The sequence below is a fragment of the Chionomys nivalis genome, chromosome 21 (assembly GCF_950005125.1).
Source record: "Chionomys nivalis chromosome 21, mChiNiv1.1, whole genome shotgun sequence".
In the NCBI taxonomy this organism is placed as follows: Eukaryota; Metazoa; Chordata; class Mammalia; order Rodentia; family Cricetidae; genus Chionomys; species Chionomys nivalis.
The window spans coordinates 44,100,211-44,123,941 of NC_080106.1; the positions used below are offsets into that span (position 1 = coordinate 44,100,211).

The 23,731-nt window shown below is 38.9% G+C and overlaps 1 protein-coding gene across 5 annotated transcripts in view; it reads right to left on the reverse strand.

Moving 5' to 3' along the window:
• Positions 1–23,731, reverse strand: part of Inpp4b (inositol polyphosphate-4-phosphatase type II B) — a 789,563-nt gene that overhangs the window by 390,708 nt on the left and 375,124 nt on the right. For all 5 annotated transcript variants that reach the window (XM_057753361.1, XM_057753359.1, XM_057753358.1 and 2 more), the window contains 2 exons: positions 5,924–6,134; positions 3,868–3,912 (listed from right to left, as the gene is read on the reverse strand). In XM_057753361.1, coding sequence (XP_057609344.1) covers positions 3,868–3,912; positions 5,924–6,014 — 136 coding nt within the window. In that variant the 5' untranslated portion in view covers positions 6,015–6,134. The remainder of the gene's footprint in view (positions 1–3,867; positions 3,913–5,923; positions 6,135–23,731) is intronic.

The following is a 23,731-nucleotide window of genomic DNA, read 5'->3' on the forward strand; positions in this document are numbered from 1 at the left end:
AAAATATAAATAGCTTCACAAAAAACAAGGAGTATAGCAATCAACAAGCTTTAAAAACCAGTTCTCTCCACCTCTTTTATAATGGATAAGACCATAGGCAGTTGTGGGGCTTCATCCTACTTTCCAGAGAGCTATGGGTCAGGTCAGAGTTAGGAATGAGAGGCCCAGGAGTAGGGGTTTGTTGTCTCAATATCTACTCAAGCCACCAAGTGTTCTGCTCTACTTTGGCATCCCAGTGTCCTAGCCAATGACCCGTCACTGTTTACCAATACCCCTGTGGTACTTATCTCAGAACCACATCAACACATCACTTTGTTTCAGGTCTGTGCAAACTAGTAACCAGCTTACAGCCATTTCATCCTCATCATCTCATCCTAAGAACCATATGACGTGATGCTCCAACATTACCTACTCCATGCAAAGTCTAGGTTTTCAGTCCAGTATGACAATTTCCAATACACATCTATATTTTGGACATGCACCTTTAAATTCCTAAAGGCTTCTTTAAATATATATATTTAAGAAATTTCCTCTTCCCCAAGTAAACAGCCTTCCTTTATATAGGCATTTTCCAGCTGCCTGGAATTTTTGTCTACCTAAGACTTGCCATTAGCTGGAACTACTTCATTTCTGATCACACTATGACCAGCACAATGAATAGATGCGAGGCTCACTCTTCTTGGGAAATTCACTCCAGATTTCATGTTTTCACCCTTTCATAATAAAAGCTTTCTGATATAGATGCATAACTTTTTGTGTCTTCTTTCTGTCTAATTGGCTGACACTGAAAATCCAGCACTGAGATAAATTAGCTTCATGGGCATGACTTTACAGTGTCAAAGAATTCAAAGGTCATGTGAAAAATATATGTGCCATTCTCTTCTATGAATTTCCAGCAATTGCTACCTATTGATTTAAATTATAAATTTGCATATGAAACAAAAATGTACTTTCTTGACTTTTATTTTTGTGTATATGGGCATACTGTCTGTGTATCTGTCTATATGCTGTGTCCATTTTGTGCCGGCAAAATCTAGAGGGTACCTGATCCTCTGGAACTGAACTAACAACTAGAGGTTGTTTGCTGTCATGTAGTTACTTGGAACTGGATCTCAGTTCCTTTTCAAGAGCAGCAAGTGCATTTAACTCCTGAACCATCTCTCCACTCCAACTACTTTTCCTAAGACAGGGTCTTACTATGTAGCCTTGGTTGACTAGGAACTCGCTCTATAGACCAGTCTGGCTTCAGGCTCACAGAGATCTGCCTATCTCTTCCTCCCATACTGAGGTTCAAGGTATATGTCATCATGCCCAATAATTAAAAATAAAATTTTAATAAGCAATTTATTCACTTGAAATAATAAGAGATAAGTGGCAATCAACATTTTAAGCATACTTGGGGAATAAAATTAAACAGTTTCTAAACATTTCTGTTACACCATTGATCTTCTTTATGCAATTTCCTCAATAATTTCAAGAACAAGTAGCCAAAATTTAAGAAATGTCCCTTCCTTTTTAGTGTTAGCTTTACTTAAACAAAAACAATCTTTTTTTTTTTTTTTTTTTTTTTTTTTTTCCGAGACAGGGTTTCTCTGTAGTTTTGGGTTCCTGTCCTGGAACTAGCTCTTGTAGACCAGGCTGGCCTCGAACTCACAGAGATCCTCCTGCCTCTGCCTCCCAAGTGCTGGGATTAAAGGCATGCACCACCACCACCCGGCTGTTAAAACAATCTTATTAAACTGTAAACAAAATAAATATTCTCTGGGATTTTTATTTTTTTCTTTCCTTGTGAAACATAAAGAACTGCTGCACAAACGGAAAGACAAGGAAGCAAACATGGGTTCAGACTCCAAGCTGTTGGAGTAAATTACTTCATTTAGCGGCAGTCACCCACTAGAAACAAGGTTGGGATGGACAGAGTGCTCTCTCTGAGCACGCCTAGCGAGTTCTATCAAGATGTCTTTCGTCAATTAGCTTGCTCGATTGACTAAGCATCTCCTGCCTCATTTACTTGAATAAAGATGGAGCAGGGAAATTCCAGCAAGACGAAATGATCTTCACAGAGATCACCGAGAAACAGTCCTCACATAAAATAACAGATTCCAAGCAGTACACCACCTGTCTAGATAATAAGTGTGGCTGCTTCCCACTTAAAAAGCAAAGCCATTGAAATTTCCAAGTTATTTGACAGTTCTGGTAAAGAGTACAGAATCAAACATCCAAATATTTGAATAGGGGAAAAGGTCTCATTTCTTGTTCTATTTTTTTTCTAGAATTTGTTCTTTATTTTGATTAGAGAGCTATGTATCTCCTTAAAAAGTGAAAAACAAACTTTAGAGAATTATTTTTATCTTAACTATTATGAAATAAGTAGTTAGCAATATAATATTTAGAGCCAAAGAATTTTTGGAAATAACCAATACTTCTAAGGAGGTAAATTAACAGGATAATACACTAAAATCCACAGGTAAAAAAATGGATGATGTCTTTGATGAGACAATGGTAAGAAAAAAGAATGGACATTATTTAAATTGGACCCATTATTATGAATGAATTTGACCCTGTGATTCTCTTCTATTTCTGTTTCAAAATTTAAAATATAAGAGACAACAGAGTTGCTGCTGAATTTGACAGATTTCCTACTGAACTGGGCTCTTGTACTAAATAGCACAACTGACTTTGTTCAAAGCCACTCATTTTAATTGAAATAAAAAGCCAGATATCTGGTCTCCAAGTCTCTCTCCAATTCCAGGGCTCTGTCTCCTTCAGATCCCATTTCTCGTGCACATGATAAAAGAGAGTGTTGTTTGTACTTTGAAATATGGCACATTGCTCTAACTACCACTCTCTTCTCAGAAAGTCTACAGAAGGGGTTTGTTTTCTTTTAAATTAGTTTGCACCGGAAGATACACAGGTGCTCACGAGCTCTGGGCTCTCGGCAGTGTGCTGAGTTCGCTCTCGTCTTCTTTTGCATCTCAGTTCACTTTCTGAAAGTAACTTCTCTCTATGCCTGAAACCATCTCAAAACTCAAGCAAGTGCCGGGCGGTGGTGGCGCACGCCTTTAATCCCAGCACTCGGGAGGCAGAGGCAGGCGGATCTCTGTGAGTTCGAGACCAGCCTGGTCTACAAGAGCTAGTTCCAGGACAGGCTCCAAAACTACAGAGAAACCCTATCTCGAAAAACCAAAAAAAAAAAAAAAAAAAAAAAAAAAAAAAAAAAAAAAAAAAAAAAAAAAAACTCAAGCAAGTACAGTACAGCTTTGTAAGTTTTGTCATGAATATTTCTGTATTTTCACGGCTTTGCCTGTTTCACAATACCTAGGAAATTCCAATCCAGAATGCTTAGTTATTACACCCTTTTAGCAAGATGCACAAACCCGAGATGCTCAAAATAGTATTTGTGTATCATTATTATTTCAGTATGTTATACCTCAAAATGGGTTGAACAGAGGGTAAAATTGCTAATTAATGAAAGTATATGTGGCTACAATAACTGAAGCTTTAAATCACTGAGACTCAGTTTAGTATATCTGTATTTTTAAATCTGTTCCCCAAACTTCAAAATGTATCTTTATTGACAGGCAAAATATATCTCATCTCTTGATATTAATTTGAATGTGTAAATCTGTTCATCTAAAATGCTTAGTCTAAGACAAAATGGAAGCTACTGTCACACCGTATGGATCTATACACACCCCAGATTTTTGTTTATTAATTCAAGTTGGGAAAAATGATTCCTATGTTATAAGAAGATTTTAAAAATAGAACAATATTTATAAAAGTAAAATGTAATAATACACATAATACACCCATAGGTTGCAAACTTCTCATTCTGCTGGTTGCTATAAGTAAGGTAGAATTCCTTACCAAGGATGAATTCCAGCTGTGGTTCATTGGGGATCTTCTGGATGCCTAGAAATAGTAGGGATACGTTTAGGTTTTAAAAGTATTTGTTATCAATACTATAACAACAAACTACTGTTTCACCTGACCAGATATGTACATATATTTTTGGCAAAATGAATAGAGTTTGATAATCAGGCTTAACCGTTGCCGGTTCTCAGGAGAAGGCAAAGCACATGCTGTGAAGTCAATAGAAATAACGACAACTCACGGCCATAGAGAAACCCCCAGTGGCAATCTAGAACATGCTTGTCAACTGTGTCGACTTAGTTTGGAAGTGTGAGTTTTTACAAGGAATCACCTCACCAAGGAACTCTCTTAAGTGTGTTTTCTTTCAAGCTCCATGACTTGTAAATATGGAACCATTAACAACTGAGATAGCTCTAGCCAAGTTCTAGCAGGCATGGACACGAAGCTGATTATTTTGCTCACTTATTGACTATTTCAATCACATTCTGCTCAACCTTTACTCCTTTTGTCAGTGATATTTTCAAAAGAAGACAGCACATCAAATGATGGAAGATGGAGTAGGAGTGGGGAAGTGAGTCTCAGAACGAAGACCTAGAAGTATGGTGTGTAACTGTGAGAAAGTGAGATGCTAGGGATGGAGGAACACATTGTGGGAGGTGGATGTTGAAGACCATAGGTAGTCAACAGCAATCCCTTGTGGGAGGTGGATGTTGAAGACCATAGGTAGTCAACAGCAATCCCTTGTGGGAGGTGGATGTTGAAGACCAGAGATAGTCAATACCAGTCCCAAACAAGCATGGGCAAGGGTGTGAATGAATGACATTCTTTGTTACAACTCATAAGTAGCCAAAGAAACCAAAGTAAAACATATAGAAAATTATATCACTTAACAATAAATGTGAAGGCCCTGCCCTTGTTTGAGTATTCCTTCAGAAATGGTTTAAATTAACTAGCATTTGCTCAATAACCTATTTTTAAATCCACTTTTTTGAGCAAGATGCAATGTCTTTTTATCTACAGAGTTAACTATTTATTTGTTTTTTTAGTACAGAAACCATTTATTATTTTCCTCTCTTGCTGACATTTAAAAAGCCTCAGTTAACAACGTTAAGCTGTCCAAGGATGTTAGAATCAGTAGGTAAGTTCTTGTGAGATAATTCAGTTTTGTTTTTGTTTCGAATACTAATAATTAACTCTGCGCCAAGCTTTGACAATCAAATGTATTGGCAATGCATCCAACAAATACCATTTTCTAAAGACATTTTTTAAGATACAAGGTTAATGAGGTTAGGCATCTATCCGCTAGTGCTAAAAGTGAGCGGAAGGACTGTTTGGAAAGAAAAGGCCAGAGTTTAAACTGAATAACAAGCTGAAAACCTAGAATTTAAAGCATGAGAGAAAACACAATATTCTTTTAAATTTCTTAATTACTTGACTAGCACAAAAAACGATTCCAGTGTTCAGATTTAAATCTTGGCCAAGTCTTCAAGCATTCAGTGTTCTGTGGATTAGCCGACTGGGAGAGCAGCGAGGTAAACCTTGGGGAACACCTTCCACTAATGCTTTCACCTTAAATACCGCTTGGTCTTAACAAGGTCGAGCTTCCAAAATATTGATTCTCTATTGGAATAATAAATAGATTATTTATAATAATAATAATAATAATAATAATAATAATAATAATAATAAATAGATTATATAAATAAATGCCAAATGGAAGCTGCTATTACTTAAATATGATTAGCATCTGGAAAGGATTCATCAAATGTATTTATCGGTGTTTTAATAACACGTTAGAAAACTTGAGCACTGGATGCTGGTTCATGCTGACATATCATCTGTCTCCCCCAAGATAAAGCTGAGAAGAATGTCATACACTCACAGCCCAAAGCACAGAGAGAAAGGGGGAAACAACTGGGTAATCCCATGCTCCTTGGTGGAATCCAGGTTTCTGTGAATGGGGGGAGGGGATATTTGTTTGGCTTACACGTATCTGGGTTACAGTTTGGCTCTTTAGGAACCTATGGGAGACAAGACACATGTAACTTACTTGTGAACTGAATTTCCTCAGGGTCATTTGCCTGAGCTGTAGGAAGAAAATGCTGGCCTTCTTCTGAAGTTCCTTCCTCTTTGATTTCCATGATCCACCACACAACTGATTTCTTTTCCACGGTGTCTTGTCCAAGTGGTACCAGAGAACGGGTTCTGGTTTAAGGCTGGTGTGTCTTCACTCTAACGATCTAATATCCCGCTGTGAAATTCTGCACATAGAAATACCAAGATTCAACATTGCAGCCATTTTCGAGCTCAAATGACAGCTAAGGATTAATATAGAAATTACAACAACTCACAAATTTCCTTTCCTCCATGTCCAAGCCTCTCGCACTTTCAGAATCAAACTACACAATGTAGTGGGAGCTCTAGGTTAAGTCAATGTTTTCAAGGTAATCATTAGAGTCATATGAGAAATTCTTAAATCCGGAAAGGTATATTCATCCCTTCAATTTAATTTAATTTAATTTTTATGAGATACATACAGGGTTGCTAACTTAAGGTGCATATATTCATCCCTTCAATTTTATTTACTGAGCTAGAACCCAGCAGATGGCATCCTGTCAAGGAATTTGCCTGCTTAGCCACTAAGACCATCACTACAACTCCTTCCCTTGGAATCTCCCTTTATGTCCCGGATGTCCCACTCTGCCCCCGGCAGAGCATGAATCACAAGCACATAACCCTAATTGGCATGTCCTTCTCTTCCAAGATGGGCTCTCAGGTTCAAAAGGGGAGTTCCCAGCCTTGTTATCTTCCACAGAGTCTCCTACTGTTCTGTCTGATGGTGGTTTAATTATTTCATGATTGAGGTATGGTGGGGAAAGAATGAAAAATAATTCTCAAAAGCTGAAGCTCAAAGGAAAATGAAAGCAACAGAGAACTGGTGGTGATCAATACTGAAAAAGGACCCCCCCCCCGATTTAATACCCTGTTATAAATAGTTTCAAATAGTTACAAATTCATGTTGATATACATGACCAAGAATGAATTGAAAAAAAAATCAATGTTGTTTTAAATCAAGTTACCAGCTGAATTAAAATGTGCAAAAATCTTTAAATGTCTACCCAACGCCATTTAATGAGATAACAGTCAACGAGTTTGGTTTGGAATACTGATGTGACCTCAAAACCCACAAATCAACAATCCCACATTCTGCTGGTCTTAACAAAGTAGCTTCATTTAGAATTCAGTTTTAGTTCTTAGAAATCATTTGACAAAATTCACATGCAGAAAGCAACATGAATCTTTAAAAAAACATTACAATTTAGCTGTAGATATTGGTCTTAATGATATAAGCAAGAGACTATTGTCTAAGGTAAAGGACTGTCTGACATCAATTAGATCATAATCATCAATTTCAAAATTATTTTTTCAATTAATACAGTTCTTCTAATTTCTTTTTTGCCTATTATATTCATAATTCTTTTTTGATAAATACACACGTATTCACTGCATAGTCTCCCAAAGACCTGGAAATTCTGTGGCTCTTGATATGAGAATCTTATCAACCTCATTATATTATTTTAATTAAATACTCAACCCTTAATACTGATCAGTCATTTTAAAAAAATTGCAAGACCTGCAAGAGATGATCCATATCCTTGATAAAATAGCCACTCAGCACAGTGAATATGAATAATTGATAAAAATAAATGCTAATGCAGGTCTGTGTGCACACTTGCATAATGTAGAGAGAAGGGACAAGAAGGAAATATGATGCTTCTGAGCTTTTCTTGCCATGGTCACATTTAACTGTAGCATTGACTCAAAACACATACAGCATGGGAAAACAGTAGCACTTACTTTTTCTTTGTTCAATTTCCAGGTGGTAAGTGCAGTATTTACCTGCTGTGGTTGGCTTCCTTTTCTGGGTCTGTTTGGAAGTTTTCTGGCTTGCTGGTCATTCACACTATGGTTTCGGCCTACCACACATATATTTAAAGGTCCATTTTTAAGCATAGGGACTGTCCCTTCCAGGTCTCCTACCTTCAGACCCACCCAGAAGCAATGCATAAAATGCAGAGTGGTACTGCACAGCCGTGGGCAAGCACTGTTGCTTCTCCTGCTCCCCCAGACGAGGACAAATGATGCGGAGCTATATTTACAAGTTATAGTTAATTGAATAATATTTCTCATAAAACATGTAATGAACATTGCTAAATATTTTACATGCCTCACCCTAAAATTAATACTGTGACATTGTCACAGAAGTCATGAAAAGACATCATGGTTAATTAGAAAGAGACTGATCATACATAGGACAAAACAGAGACATTCTACAGTGAAGGAAGGGGCATGAAATATCTTCAGCATTGAAAGCTGCAGCCTGGTGCTGCTCATTCATTATTGACTGCCAGGACAATGGCATCTTCTGGTCAAGACAGAGTGCTGAAGGCAAACAATGGGCACAAGACATGATACCAAGAATGATGTACTTAGCCACTGTGGTGTGATTCAGACAACACCCTTCTACTACACTGTCTTATATTAATGTGGCCTTGCCATGCCTTAGAAATCCTTAAGGAAAAATTGAATTAAAACATTTTTAAAAAGAACTGAAATTGTAATAAAAATTACAAAAAGATAAAATAGAGAATAGAAGAATCAGGTCCATAGTGATTACATTCAAAAGCTATAGTAAGGGTACTCATCTTGTGATCAAATGACACAGTTCAGCTGTACCAAACGGTATCATCTGTCTACGGGGAGCGAGCCCTGCTATTTATTCTAGGACAGGAAGAGCAAGACACCTGATCTTGATGAAGTGAGGCTCGCTCACCTCCCCTCTCACTTTCTGTTATGTGAATAAACCTGGTTGGGTCCCTGGATCTCTACAAAGCTGTGATTGAAGGAACAACAAGAGAGAGGTGTGAGACCAGATTCAAGGGTAAGGGAATTATACTTGGCTCTAGAACATGAAAGTCCAAAAGGGAGGGCAGGGCCATGAGTAGATAAGTACTTTGATGCCCTGCCTCCTCCCCAAAATCTAGGGCAGCCACCTCCAGGTTTGTTCCTTTGCTGGAACCCGACTCACACGGAGTTCATGAAACATGTTCTAGAGCTCCACACTGTTACTGTTTTCATGGTAGCTCGTTCTCTCTGTTTTCTAATTTTAAGAAATGAGAATTGCTTCCAAAGAAAGAGCACATAACACTCAGCGATTAGGCAATCTGAAGCCTATATAGCAGACTAGGTAGAAAGAGAAGGAACACACCAAGGCAGATGTACTGCATACTTACTGTAGGAAGTTGACCTAGTGTCAAAGCAAAGATTATTCTAGAAGTCTGAACAAAAAATAATGATAAGGAAATTATCTTATTTGTAGGTGATCTTAGTAGCTCAGAAAAATAAAATGAGAATCTATGCCAACATAGAAATATCTGGTTAAAAAAGAGAGCCATAATTTCAAAGGAGACTGACTGGTCTTAGTGATAGAATTTGGTGTGTTTTTGATACCTAGGAAACTCTGAACCAATGAACTTCCTGGAGAAGAAACAAGGCAACATTTTAGCCAAGGAGGTGAATTTTGGTATTTAAACATGTTGCTTCACCTACAATGTTCTTGTGCACACATGAGCATAGATTTTGAAGAGAGAAAGACAAGCTGGAATAATTTAGGTGTATTTGGAAACGCTGACTAATGGCTAAGTTGGTACAGTGTATAAGCTCACTGAGAAATAAAAAGAAAGGTTTGGAGAGTCAATTATAAGACACAAAGAAATTCAGAGGGATAAGTAGGGATTCTTGGAAAAATGCTTAAGAAGCAGTGAGGAAAACTAGAGAGGAATAAAGAAGCAGTCAATGGATCGGTGCCATTGCTCCGCTGAGGGCAGTTTTGGTGGGAAGTCATGAGCACAACAGATTGATAAAGGGATGCAGGGAACAGTAACGGAATATCATCGATAGAGTCTGTTATATGGAGGGGGATGGATATGAACTGAAAATGAGGCAATGGTCTCACAAGAAGATGCTCCCCACCATGACCTCACTTAGGGAGTCCTAATCCACCTTGAAAAACTCAGACCATATAGGTAAAGATTAATAAATTTGAAGTCCTGACTGATTTTTTTCTTTTTTCTTTTTTTTTTTTTTTTTTTTTTTTTTTTTTACGAGACAGGGTTTCTCTGTGGTTTTGGAGTCTGTCCTGGAACTAGCTCTTGTAGACCAGGCTGGTCTCGAACTCACAGAGATCCACCTGCCTCTGCCTCCCGAGTGCTGGGATTAAAGGCGTGCGCCACCACCGCCCGGCCCTGACTGATTTTTTTCAACTTGACACAAAACCTAGCTAAATCTAATATGAAGGAATCATAATTGATAAAATGCCTCCGTAAGATTGACCTGTAGGCCAGTTTGTGCTACAATTTCTTGGTTCCTGACTGATGTCAGAGGGCCAAGTCCAGCAAGGGTGGTGCCATCACTGTGCAGTTGGTCCTGGGCTGTACAGAAAAGCAGGCTGAGCAAGCCATGAGCGACAGAGCTACTGAGTAGCATGCTGGCATGCTTTTATGGCCTTTGCTTTAGTTTTTCCTCCAGGTTCCTGCCTTAGTTTCTTGCCTTGACTTCCCTTCATGATGGACTGTGTTCAGGATATATCAACTGAAATGAACTCTTTTTTTCCTCAAGTTTCATTTGGTCATGGTGTTTAATCACAGCAATAGAAGCCTAAGGCATTTGGCACAAACAACACTATAGCAATGAGAAAACAAAATGCACACCTAGAAAATAGACATGGAACTTTCGAGTTTCCGTTTGCAACGACTTAAATCAGCCCCATCCCACAGTCAAGAAAATGCCAAGAATATATACAATTAAAACTTTCCCTTAATAAATTAGGAAAAAGTCTCAAGGTCATCAGTTGATCTGAATCTTGAAAAACAAACGAACAAACAAGAACAGAAGCACAGAGGCCTCCAAGGGACCAAGGACAAGAAGAAGAAGGCCAGGTCACAAGCGTGGCAGTAAGAACTCAGGCAGAATGTTTGATGAATTGCTAATAGATCAGGGGTAGAATCAGGGTGGAGATGGCCCCTGAGATCCATCTCAGGCATTGGCTATTACTCATCAACAGGTCCTTTGTCTTAGGCCTCACTCGGATGCTTATGAGAAAGGTCCTTATGAGTGGGTGTCTAGACGACACCTCTTTGGGAAACAAGCTTGTGGGAGGGAAAAGCAGTCATTGCAGGAAACACACATAGCACTAATCTAGTCACCTCCCTACAATGCAGAAACAACGGGTCCTGCTTCCATGAGGCTACAACCCTAGACCCATTGCAGTTAGGGAGTGGGAACAAGAAAACAGTGAGAATCTCTGAGACATGTCCACTAGGACTTTCGGATCCCTATTATTGTGACCCATAGTCAAGGAGCTTGGTATCTAAGACCTAGGCTCTAAGACATCAGCAGGAAGCAGCCCTGCCTGATTTCTGCCCTACTGCACTGAAAGCAGAGTGCAAATAGGGCAAGCTACCTACATCCCACTTGTGAACACTGAACGTACCACAATTCACTTGTGAACCGTGAACATCTCTCCCAGATAAAGCCTAATGTTGAGAGCAGAGAACTAAGTCTCCAACCACTCATCCCTACTCATACTGTGTAGGAGTGACACCAGTAAAATGTATAGTCAGCTATGAAGGATGTCATAGCAACAGTACTGAAGCCTGCTGAACTACCGACTAGATGGATTCCAGCTTCCCAGAATACACATTAAAGGCTTGGAAGTAAAACTGGGATGTCCAGTTCTAGCCACAAACCCTCTGCAGTCCAAGGTCTGCAGCTCTACATAGCACACAGATGAGGACAGAGAGGAAAATGAGCAAGAAAAGGAAGAGGAGAAGGGAAACGAGGAGGAGGAGAACGAGAATGGGAGAAGCAGGGGGAGGAACAGAAATGGGAGAGGAGGATTAAAACAAGAAAAGTCTTTAAAGAGAAAATGTAAGAACATTATTAAAGAGATCACATCCGGGTAGTGAAATTATCAAAAACAGAATTAGAAAGAGACTGTTCTGAAGGTTATAGCAGAAAGCTCTACACAACCAGATAAGAAATGGTAGTCAAAACATAAATAGAAAAATGAATGAAATCAATATTAAAAAGGTAAAATATAGTGGGTAATGCAATGAAGATTGTCTTGTCTGTAGATCTGTCACAACCTAAAAATGAGAAAATCAGAAAGTAGGTCAATCGAATGTACCCAAACAGAGACACAAAACGCAAAGAGACCAGTGACAACGTGCTGGTGGAAACACCAGGCATGTGCAGTCTGACTGTCAGAAGAGGGAACAGAGCAAATATTTGAGGTGGTAATGACTGAGATTGCTCCAAAAATGTTGAAAGATATCAAAACACATATCCAAATGTGTTCAGAAAACATCAAGCAAAGAAGAGCCCACACCCTATGCACCATTAAATCCCAGGCACAAAACACACACACACACACACACACACCCCTACAGAAGACCTATGCATTGTGAACCATCACAGGGGGAAATCCTAAGACATCTAACCAAAACATAACAAGCTGAGAAACACAATGGCCTCAGCGGTTACATGTTAAAAGAACAGAATGATATCTCCAATGTTTTGAAATAAGAAAACCTGTCAACCCAGCGTATTGCACAAGGCGAAAATAACTGCTAAGCACTAGAGAGCTCTAGAGGCTCTTCAGCCAGAAATCAGGAATGATATGCACCATCAGCCCTTCACAAAATGGAAGAGAAGTCCTTCAAGCATGACAGAGATATGCAGGTCTACGAAATAAAGAGCAGCTCTGGAGATGGCATAACGAAAACAAAAGTTAACTTCCTTTTCTCTTGCTTTTAAGAAGGACAAAAGTTAATTGTCTGGGTCAAAGGTGGGCATTTTCTGCTCAGACAGTAAATGTAAAAGGCTTTGCGCTTATCTGCCCACACTTAGAGAAAAATGTAAGGAAGAAACAATTTGTTGGCCATATTTTTTGGTTTTATTAGTTACAATTACTCAGTTTAGATGTTGCTATGCAAAATCAGCCATTGATAATATAGAAACAATAGATACTATGCCAATAAATTTTACAGACAAAACTCACTGTATTCCAGATTTGGCCTGTAATCAAGACAGCAACCACTAGTCTATAGCAAAATTAATAAGAAAATATTTTGGATTTATATAACATAAAATAACACACACACACATATATATATACCATATAGGTATATATAAACATCAACACTAAAAACACTAAAACAATGAGAACCAATAAAGAATACACTTGTATTGCTTATATATTGAAGGCATAGTATATGATTATTTTCCTAATACATTAGGAGGTAGACACTGAAGAATTACAGTATATATGAAAATCCTAGGAAAATCATTAGTGGTATTTAAACATAGATGATAAACTAATAATGGAGATAGAATAGAATAAAATACAAAATTCATGTGCAATTTTTAAAAAGAGCATAATTAGATGGGCTGGAGAGATGGTTCAGTGGTTAAAGGTTATTGTTACTGGTACTGTTTTTGCTAAGGACCTGCGTTCAATTCTCAGGAACATCAGGTGGTTTACAACTGCCTGGAATCCCAGCTCCCGGGCTCTCACAGCTCTGACCTCTGGAGGCACTTGCATTCATGTGCACATACCACATTCACAATTGAAATAATAAAAATCTTTTAAACAAATAAATAGATGAATAAATTAAAAAACAAAACTAGAAGATATGGAATCCAGTGACCACAATGGTTTTAATCCAAACATATAAGTAATTATAGTACATGCAATTTATTACATACATTTCAATGATCAGATCTAAGATTATGCAGAAAAGAAAAGGCAAATTCTATGTATTTCACAACTACATTCAAGCATTTTCCTTTATTTTTGTTACATTTAAACCTGATAGCACAGATGGATAAGAAGCCAAGGGATGAAAAAAACACATTCACTATGGACAGTCATCAGAAAAAGGCTCGAGTGGCTTCCCACATGCTGAACAAGTTGATTTTGCTTCCACTAATATTAGCAGGGTCATCATTAATTAAAAAATGTTAATCACCAAAAGACATAATAACCCTAAATGAATCATATAGGAACAACCCTACGTAAATTTAACAATAGATTCAGGAAATGAGGTAGATAAACTCACTGTTCCACCTGGAGGCATCAAAGCTCCTCTTCAGTACAGATACAGACAAATCTTCCTGACAAGCTTGCCTAACTCCCGTCTAGAAACCTGCCTACCTGACAACAGAGTTCACATCTTGTTTTTCAAGGTAAACATGAAGAACTGACTAAAATTGACTGTTATGGGCCACAAAAATAAACCCTAACAAGTCTAAAAGAAATGAAGTCATAGAAAATATATTTCTGGCCACAATAAAATTAAACTGAAAATAACTCATTAAAAGATATGCAGAAAAATCTTTCAAGGGGATAGAAGTTAAATAATATATTTCCACATAACTCAGGAATCAAAAATAAAGTTTAACGATACCTTTTATGTGTTTGAGATTAAGGAAAGTCTGTATACTATGTATCAAAATGTACTTGGAGGGAAAGTGATGTTTTCAAATGCATATATTAGGAAAACAAATCACAAATCCATAATGTAATCTTGTAACTTATAATTACAATAATTCAAATCACATTTACAAATGCAGAACAAAGAAAACAGTATAGATAGCAAGTATAATGGGTAAAGATTTACTTTCCAGAAAATATTTAAAATGCCAGAAAATTAATAACAAAAGGAAAAACAACTTAATCAGAAGAAACATCTGTGAGAATATATGAACTAGTAATTAAAATATTAAACAAATGTGGCTAAGAAATATATTAGGAGGTTTTCAAATTCATTAGCAGTCTGACAAAGCAAATGAGATATGACCACATAGTCATTGGTAGATAACAGTATTAAATTCCGGACCTGAAAATTTGGTTAAGATTTAATCAGTGCAAATTTCTGCAGTGATGGGACATCAGTCGCAGTGGAAACCAAGTTGTCAGTGTCTGGTGAATGGAAAACCAATGTCAATTCTGGCAGAACCCAAGTTTTCAGAGTCTGGTGAAGTAGGAAACCAATGCCAGTCATGATAGAAACCAAGTTGTCAGAGTCTGGTGAAGTGGGAAACCAATGCCAGTCATGATAGAAACGAAGTTTTCAGTGTCTGGTGAAGTGGAAAACCAATGCCAGTCATGATAGAAACCAAGTTGTCAGTGTCTGGTAAAGTGGAAAACCAAAACCATTTTTTTTTTGTTTTTTTGTTTTCCAATGCCACTCTCAAGAACATTTTTGAAATAAACACTTAGAAACACAGGCTAGCAAGTCATTTGGAGAATGTTTACCACTAGTGAAGTTCCAGTACTAAAAAGTGTTGCAAACCGACTAAATATCCTTAAGTATGAAAGTATGTTAGTACATTGAGGATTTCCCATTCGATTTTGCAGTAAAGCTAATAAATTTTTGTTTCATCTAACAAAAAAACAAGTTCAGAAAATATTAAGAAAGGGAGAGTAAGACACGGGAGGGGCAAGAAGGCAGAAGACATGATAAGATGTTTAGAAAAATTGAAAACATGGAGCCAACACTCTAACAATTCATAATGTGTAAACCAACACTCTGTAGCTGCATTCTGCACAGAGTATGCAGACACGAGGCACAAGTACAGGGCAAGTACTGTAAAGTCAGACTCCTGGGATGCTGGCAAGGAGGGAGGCACTGGGGTGTGGTCTGGGAAGGAACACAGTAGGTTTTAAACGCCCTCTGCAGAGTTTTCTTAGAGATAAAAAGGAACATGTATTCTATTTTCCTTATTCACTTATGTGTTTTACATATTCTTATGAACTTAACTCAAAGGAGGCCCAGTCATGTGCTGGCAACAAAGAGACCACGGGTGGTTTGCACTTTAGGTAGGGAGATGGGATATTAGGTTGGCTATTGTGAATGTTAGGTAGGAACAAGTGGTCTGCGTTTGACACCACAGATGAGGGGGTGACAGTTTACCTACTTGGTGGCCTTCTCCCAAAGGACTGAGCAGCAGACAGTACAAGTGACACAGTGCTAAACATTTGTCTCACATGCATTGAGAAAAAGATGAAAGCAGTAATGTGATGGCAATAAGGAAATTGAAGTCCTTTCGGCTGAACTGGGAAGCCATCTAAAGGGAAAGATGTCATTTAGTGGCAGATGAGTGAAGTATTCTGTTCTAAAACAGGAGAACTGAGTACAGCATGAAATAAGTGGGTGGCTGTAAGTGCTAGCATCTACACGATAAAGAAACTATGCATGATGGGTGTTACATAGGAATTTCCCATGGAAATTAAATCATCTAATCATTTAAAAGAATAATAGCCAAAACTTGGGGACCAAGGGAAGATAATGTCCCTAAGAAACGTTTGCAGAGGACAGAAGCTTGGCCAATAAATGTGACAAAAGTGAGCAGAAGAGCAGCATAGTGACACATTTGCCATCATACATGAGATCGTAGCCACATAGGAGGCCTGCTTCAGGCGTCGGAAAATGACAGCCTCACCTTAGTTTCTGTAGTGTTTACCTTTGTGCTCCTTTGAGGAAATAGGGGCCATGTCTTTATAAGACAGAAAAAAGAGAAATATTACCCCAAGAAAGTGAAAGGCAGAAACACTTATGGATTTAATGTAACAATTTGAAAATTAGGATCTGGAGATGTCATGGACAACCAAGCCTATAAACAGGATGGTATGGTGGGCGGGAGGAATAAGTGAGCGGACGAGCCTACGCTTTGGGGTAGTGTGCAAGGAGATGTGGGTGGGAGGCACTGGCCACCACCTGCTCTTGGACTGTAAATTGGCCTTTATTCCTGACTGGCTGTTTTGTTCTATCAGTCTGCAAGAGAGAAGGCACCCCAAGGACCGGTGAATGCATGCTTCATTTAAGTTCCAGCTCCTTTTGAATTATTTAGTGATAGGTTCACACACTAGCAATTGTGGAAAGAATAGGGGTTGGGAGTTTGGCTCGTCTATGGAGTGCGTGACTGTCATGTGGAAGGCCTTGGGGTCAAGAACTAGTACTGAAAAGAAACAAAGCAGTTTAAAAATAGAATATAGCAATCGAGTATCTCAACAGAGCACAGACTTAACAGACTGGGAGAAATTTGGGATGATTCTCTCTGAAGATATGAAGACCCCAAGACCCTGAAATGGACCAGAAGTGTATCCAGCTGCCAGATAACGGGTTCAAATTCTCAGTCTGGTTCTCAGCCTTCCTAATGCTGCAGCGCTTTATCACAGTTCCGCATGTTGTGGTGACTCCAACCATATATTTTTTCATTGTATTTCATTACTGTGCTTTTGCTACTGTTAAAATCATAAGCATAAATGTTTGTGTTTTTTGAACGGCTAACCTGTCAAAGCGTTGTTGGAGCCCCCCTTCATGCAGAGCTGAAAATAGAACCCGTTTGCTAGGCCAGTGTTCTCATGAGTTAGCAGCAACTCTCATTCTTTCATTTGGAACCGAACATCGAGGTTAATATTGGCAGAACCTGGAATCCTTACTGATTTTCAAATGGCTTCCTCTGCTATCTTCAAACAATAAAAATAAATTAAAAACTAAACTTTAGGCAACAATGCAACAACTAGATTTTACTACCTAGACTTAAGTGACAAAAGTTTCTTCCTGATACTTTTCTTTGAACTGTGCTTTAAAAGCATATGGCATCTAGTAGCCCATCTCCACTCACTCTGTCTTAAGAGCAGAGATGTACAGAGATTATAAAGTTTTTTCTTCTTTTAGGGAAGGCTAGCGAAGTGGGGCCTGAACAGTGGCAGCTGTTTCAAAATCCTTGTGAGCGTGGTCACATATACGCATCCAAGATCACTTAGATTTCATGGGCCTGAGCAAAACGAAAGTTGAAGCTTTGATTATATCCTCAGGCCATTCCTAATGCAGACATCATCAAAGCTATTAATTCACAGAGCTGATTGAATTGCTCATGTTGATACAGGTCAAGTTCCAGATAGTATTGACTAAATGATCTGCAATTTCTGATGACGAATTGCTCGTTTTCTTTTGAAATTTAAAATTTCAAAGTAAGACAGATAGCAGATTCAATTAAAACATTATCTTCTGCTTTCTATTACGGCAGGCAAGAATAAATGTACACACGTGATTACTGGAATTTCACTTTAACTCTCCAGAGAAGTTCATAGAGTGCCTGAGGTTATCTACAAAGAACAGGACATAGCACACAGACCCTTCTCATTTCTGCTGCCTAAGGCAGACATCACACGTCTTTCACACATTCACTGCTAGCTTCTTACCCCTCTGATACGTACACAACGGCACATTTCATCTTACAGTTTCTATGTAGTAAGACCATCCTACGCTGAATATGAGAACAAGCAATGTGCATTGTTACAGAAGGAAAATTCAGTTGCTGCATACAATGGGTAGACTAGCTACCAGAAGTTTGCAGGTGAAGAAGGGTGTTCAAGGCCACTATGCCAGCAGCAGATTCAGGCTGCAATTGTCTGGGACATACCACAGAGCTAGAGAAGTCATGAATTGATTTAATTAAGTGCGATTTATGCCTTAACTATCTTCTGTGATCAGAAGGAAATGGCCTACACTAAAACGCTGGAGGACTGGGAACTCACACACTATGAGATTACACCATTCATTTATGCCTGAATACTAAAAAACTCATGGGCAAACTTCTCTACAACTTCCTGCCCACCTTTCTGATGTGCAGAGGGAAAAAAAGACTTTGTGCACACAGATAAGCACTGGAGAAGCCGGAGAAGCTAGGCACACAGCTCAGCTCTTCAGCAGGATGAAGTGCATCTGCTCTTCCTGGAAAGCCAGGAATGATGTCATTATACAACCCGGTGGTCCTCTGCTGTCTGGTTAAACAGGCTCTGCCTTGTCTCCAAGAGTTTAGGTTTTTAATTATCCTAGACCTTTCTCCCTAAATATCGAGTATTGTTTTTAGACCATAAAATCCACTACTATGAGTGAGGTCACTTGTAGTTTATATAGCCTAAGTGACTTCTGTGTTATCGTAGGGCCAGGACAATCTTGACACCCAGAGCTGTTATGCTTACCTCAGCCAAACTACCTAGACCCATTGGGCACTATTTCTGAGTTTACCGTACCCATTCTTGTAAAAGAAGCCAGGCATACTTTGTAAGGGATCTCAATGTAAACTCGTCATAAATTGTTGTGCACTTGGAACTGAGTTAATTGTTATCTGAATACTTTTTCAAAAACTGTGATGTGCTTAAATAGGCTAAAGTAAAATGATCTGTTTCAGGCTTTAGAGGTCTTGGTGCAGCACCAGTTACATTAAAATCAGGCTGAGCCAAGTTTCATTCATGTCTGCTCAAGGATAACCTTTTCCCTGCCTGCTGGAAAGCCTGCAGGGGAATCGCCACACTGATGACTGTAGAGGTTCAACTTTAGGACTTCTTTGGTTTGAGCATAAGGAGAAGTGAGAAGAAAAAATATCATAGCCATTATTTGTATGATGCACATTTGATCAGCACTTAATGTACATACACAGAGTGCACAGTACAAATAGAAGCTTCCTTTCAGTCTTCCAGAGCATGGATTTTCAAGGCTTAATTATCATCAAGAGCATGGCAGCTGTGCCTGCACCGCCTCTCATCGTCCCTGGCTCTGTACCCTCCCACTTCTCTCTGTACCCCTCTCTCTGCACCCCTCGCTCTGAGTCCTCTCTCTGCACACTTTGCTTTGCACACTTAGCTCTGCACACCTCTGCTTTCTTCATTGTCATGTAGAGCCCCCGACTTCTCTCTCCTTGAGAAGTACTGTGAGCATTTTCCATGTTCCTTTTTTGAGGTGAGAAACTTGCCTTTGTTTGACTACATCTTGCTGCTATTCTGGGGCCTCTTTATATTCTTTTATGCTAGTTTAGTGTGTATACTGGAATTCCTCTAGCATGGCTCCTCTAATTGTGATCATTCACTGACAGAAATAGCAAGTCCTTAAGAAGCCAGTTATCAGCCCCGCTTGCCAAGCCTCTTCTGTTTACTGTGGCTCTTTGGAGAATTCATTTCACATACTACTTTTGGGATATGTTTTTGCACACTGGCTAGATGGTAATTCCCATTTATTAAACTATGACAACAAGTAAATATAGTAACATGCATAAGTTCTTGGTGTACCATTTTGAAGCAGAATATAAAACTACAGCTGAAGACTCTCCCAGTCACCAGGAGCAGATAGAAAGCATGCCACCCACAGATGCCGAAGGACCACTAAAGCAAGATGCATTCATTTCACCTCACTGTTCTATAACCTTTTGTACTGAGAGGACAGGTAAAGGGCAGTAGAGAAGCATTTATGCCAACATGGTGCTCAGCATCATGTACATGCAGTTCATAAATCAGGGAAGGAACAGGAAGAGACATGAAGAAAAGGATGCAAAGAGTTACCAGAGAACCAAAGTCCCACTGGGAATCAGAGCCTGGCTCCTGTCTCTGAGGAATACAGAGAGAAGACTGAAAACCAATTCACCTGACACAGACAACACACAGGACCTTTGTCTTGATGCTCCCAGCCTGAATTCATCCCTCTAGTAGCACAGAGGTTGAGATGGGATCAAGTCACAAGTTTTCTAGTGGTCCACTCTCACGGTATAAAAGGGGTAAAGGATGCAGCAGAGAGAGGAAGGGAAGATGCCTGGACATGCCGGTGACTTGGCTGTTATGGACTCTGTGCTGAGCTCAGATTATAGTGATGTCAAACAGAGCACACTTTTGTCAGAGACCATAAATATGGATTTGTTCCACCTTGATCAGAGGTCAGAGAGTACAGGCCTATTCTTGCTCCTTCGAGGTTATGACAGAGATTTGACCCGGGGTGTGCCTGCCTACAGGATGCTTGGCCTAGGGTGTGGTTGCTTCATGTCCTGCCAAAACAACAGAACACTTAGCTAAGGATACAGTTGCTTGATGTTTTGGGTATTGAAGAGGTAATTACTTTGTTTCTTGTTTATATCATGGTAAAGAAGTCTTGCCTTCTCCCCCACTTTTGGATTGGGATATATAAAGCATATGGGTATAAAAAATGGGCAAATTCAGTATTCATTGGGTTGCCCTCCCAGCTGTCTTTTTATCTGGTATCTCTGTTTTTTCTGCCTAACATTTTGAATCCACACGCCCCTAATCTGGAATGTATGAACCCATCGAGGCTGGACCCCGCCATAACTTTCTGAAAACAAAGCAAAAAAGAGAGTAGTAAAATGATGAACTCAGGGGCACCTGGCATGGATATGTTAGGTGACAGGAATTTAAACGATTTGGAGATAGAGAAAAGGAAGATGAAAAGAGTGAGATGAAGAGACAAAGAATAAGAAGGCAGTGGGCACAGAGTATTTGAAATGAAAACAAAGACAAAAGGCTAAGGGTGTGGACGGTGCATGAATGTTAGCAAAGTGAGCAAAATGATGGAAGCAGGATATAGGTGTGATGTCATCGAATGGAGTCACTCACGGGAGGCTGTGATTCATTCTCCCTCTATGTTAGGCACGGTCTGTAATCCAAAGAAGAATACAAATGGGCTTATTTGTCCCTGATCCTGTGGGGTTACAGTGTCACTCAGTGAACCAAATGCTGAGTGTCTACCATACCTAATAACACTCAAAGTGCCATGTACAATTCAGCAACGTGCTGCCCAGACTCTAAGCAGAACTTAGACCCTGCATATACCATCTGCAAGAATCATCCCAGTGAAAGATCAATGCATCTGCCTTTGAGTCTTTGCCTCTGTTGGGCGGAATCAATAAGCACAAGTCTCCGTGTTTTCATTGGCAACAGACTGCTAGATATTGTGGTAATGTTCTGAAGTCTTTCTTATTTTACTCCCCACTGTTTTCTTTCTTTCTGGTGCCTACTGCTGTCTGTCTAGGCTGGCTGCTAAGCATCAGACAGCATGTGAGTGGAGACCCAAGACAAGACAGAAATCATGCTGAAAAGCGAGATTAGAAAAATCTAACAATCGAGATATATAAGAAATTTAGAGCACAGTTAAAAATGAGTCCAGGGGAACACAGAAAGTGTGGGAGTTGAAAATTACCCCGGGCTTCAGAATTTAAGACTACTGTCTTTTTTTTAAAAAAAAAAGGAAGAAAGAAAGAAAGAAAGAAAGAAAGAAAGAAAGAAAGAAAGAAAGAAAGAAAGAAAGAAAGAAAGAAAAGGAAGCAAGGAAGGAAGGAAAGCTTTGGGAATTATAAGCTATGGAAATGAACCATTTCTTTTGCTTGAGAAAACTCCTGAATGATGCTCAGATTGCACTCGGATAGCAACTTCCCAGAGACCACCTCAGACCCAGACTGGTGCTTGCTCAGTATGAGTGGACTATCACTATTTCTGTTTTTCTCCCCGTTTTTTTTTTTTTTTTTTGCTTCCGTGGCAATCATTTTGCCTTCTTTTCTTTGTTTAAAAAAAAAAAAAAAAAAAAAAAACATTTTCAATTAAGATTTCTAATTAGATCCCAAATTTGAAATGCATCTCTAGTTGGAAGCAAATGACAAGAGGAATATTAAAAGGCATCTTGTCTTTCTGGGATGAAACGTAACTTTGGGCAATTGTTTGTGATTTTCTTCTCTTTAAATAATAATTAATTTAACTGAAAGATGTTGAGTTCATCTATAAAAGCCCATGACCTTTCTCACACAAGTGCTAAACTTCCTTTTCGTAAAATGTAAATAAACTCTAGATCTCAGAGTTCTTGGGACTCCTATCAGCTCAGGTAGGAAAGCCCACCTCATTTCAGCATTCTATCAGCTCAGGTAGGAAAGCCCACCTCATTTCAGCATCCTATCAGCTCAGGTAGGAAAGCCCACCTCATTTCAGCATTCTATCAGCTCAGGTAGGAAAGCCCACCTCATTTCAGCATTCTATCAGCTCAGGTAGGAAAGCCCACCTCATTTCAGCATTCTATCAGCTCAGGTAGGAAAGCCCACCTCATTTCAGCATTCTATCAGCTCAGGTAGGAAAGCCCACCTCATTTCAGCATCCTATCAGCTCAGGTAGGAAAGCCCACCTCATTTCAGAATTCTTTAGCACCCTGCACTAGGCATCAGCCTTGCTCTTTGACCCCCATTGCAAGAGGTTTTCTTGATCAGAGAGAGGGGTGCTTAAATTATGAGAATTTTTAAAAAATCAACAATAAGCATTTTTGGTGGAAAGGAATGAGTCAGATTAGTTGATATGCAAACAGTATCTTTGTGGTTTTCCTGTGTTGCTTTGACTTTAAAAATCAACATTGCTAATGCTGACATTAAAATTTTATTTATTAAGCTCTTATCCTTAATGCTACCTCAGGCTAGGCCTTCACTTTCAAATATACTGAGTTCTTGAAAAAAACTAGCAACATAATCTAGATCAAGAAAAATCCTGTGCTGGATGAAGCTAAACCACTGAGGCAAGCAGATATCCTGGCTTGAATTATCTGGATCCTAGGAATCTGCCTGAGCTGGTTTAATATGCATACACATGAAATAGCCCTCATTACCTAAAGGTAGGCTAGGCTCAGATGTAAAGGAATATCATAAAACAGGTCCCAAGAGAATCCTCTGCAACCACTCACACTACAATACAGTAAACAGCTTTGGGAAATATTAAGATAAATACAAACAATAAATACAATTGTATATTCATGTATATGTCTGCATACGTGTGCATGCAGATATGTGTGTGTGAGTTTTGCTTTTTGCATAATGTGTAAAACTCTACACTGTTCATCTGTGCTCAAAGCACTTATAAATTTCAGTCTTCAGACAATTTCAAACTCTTTTTTTACCTAATCATGCTATAGAGAAT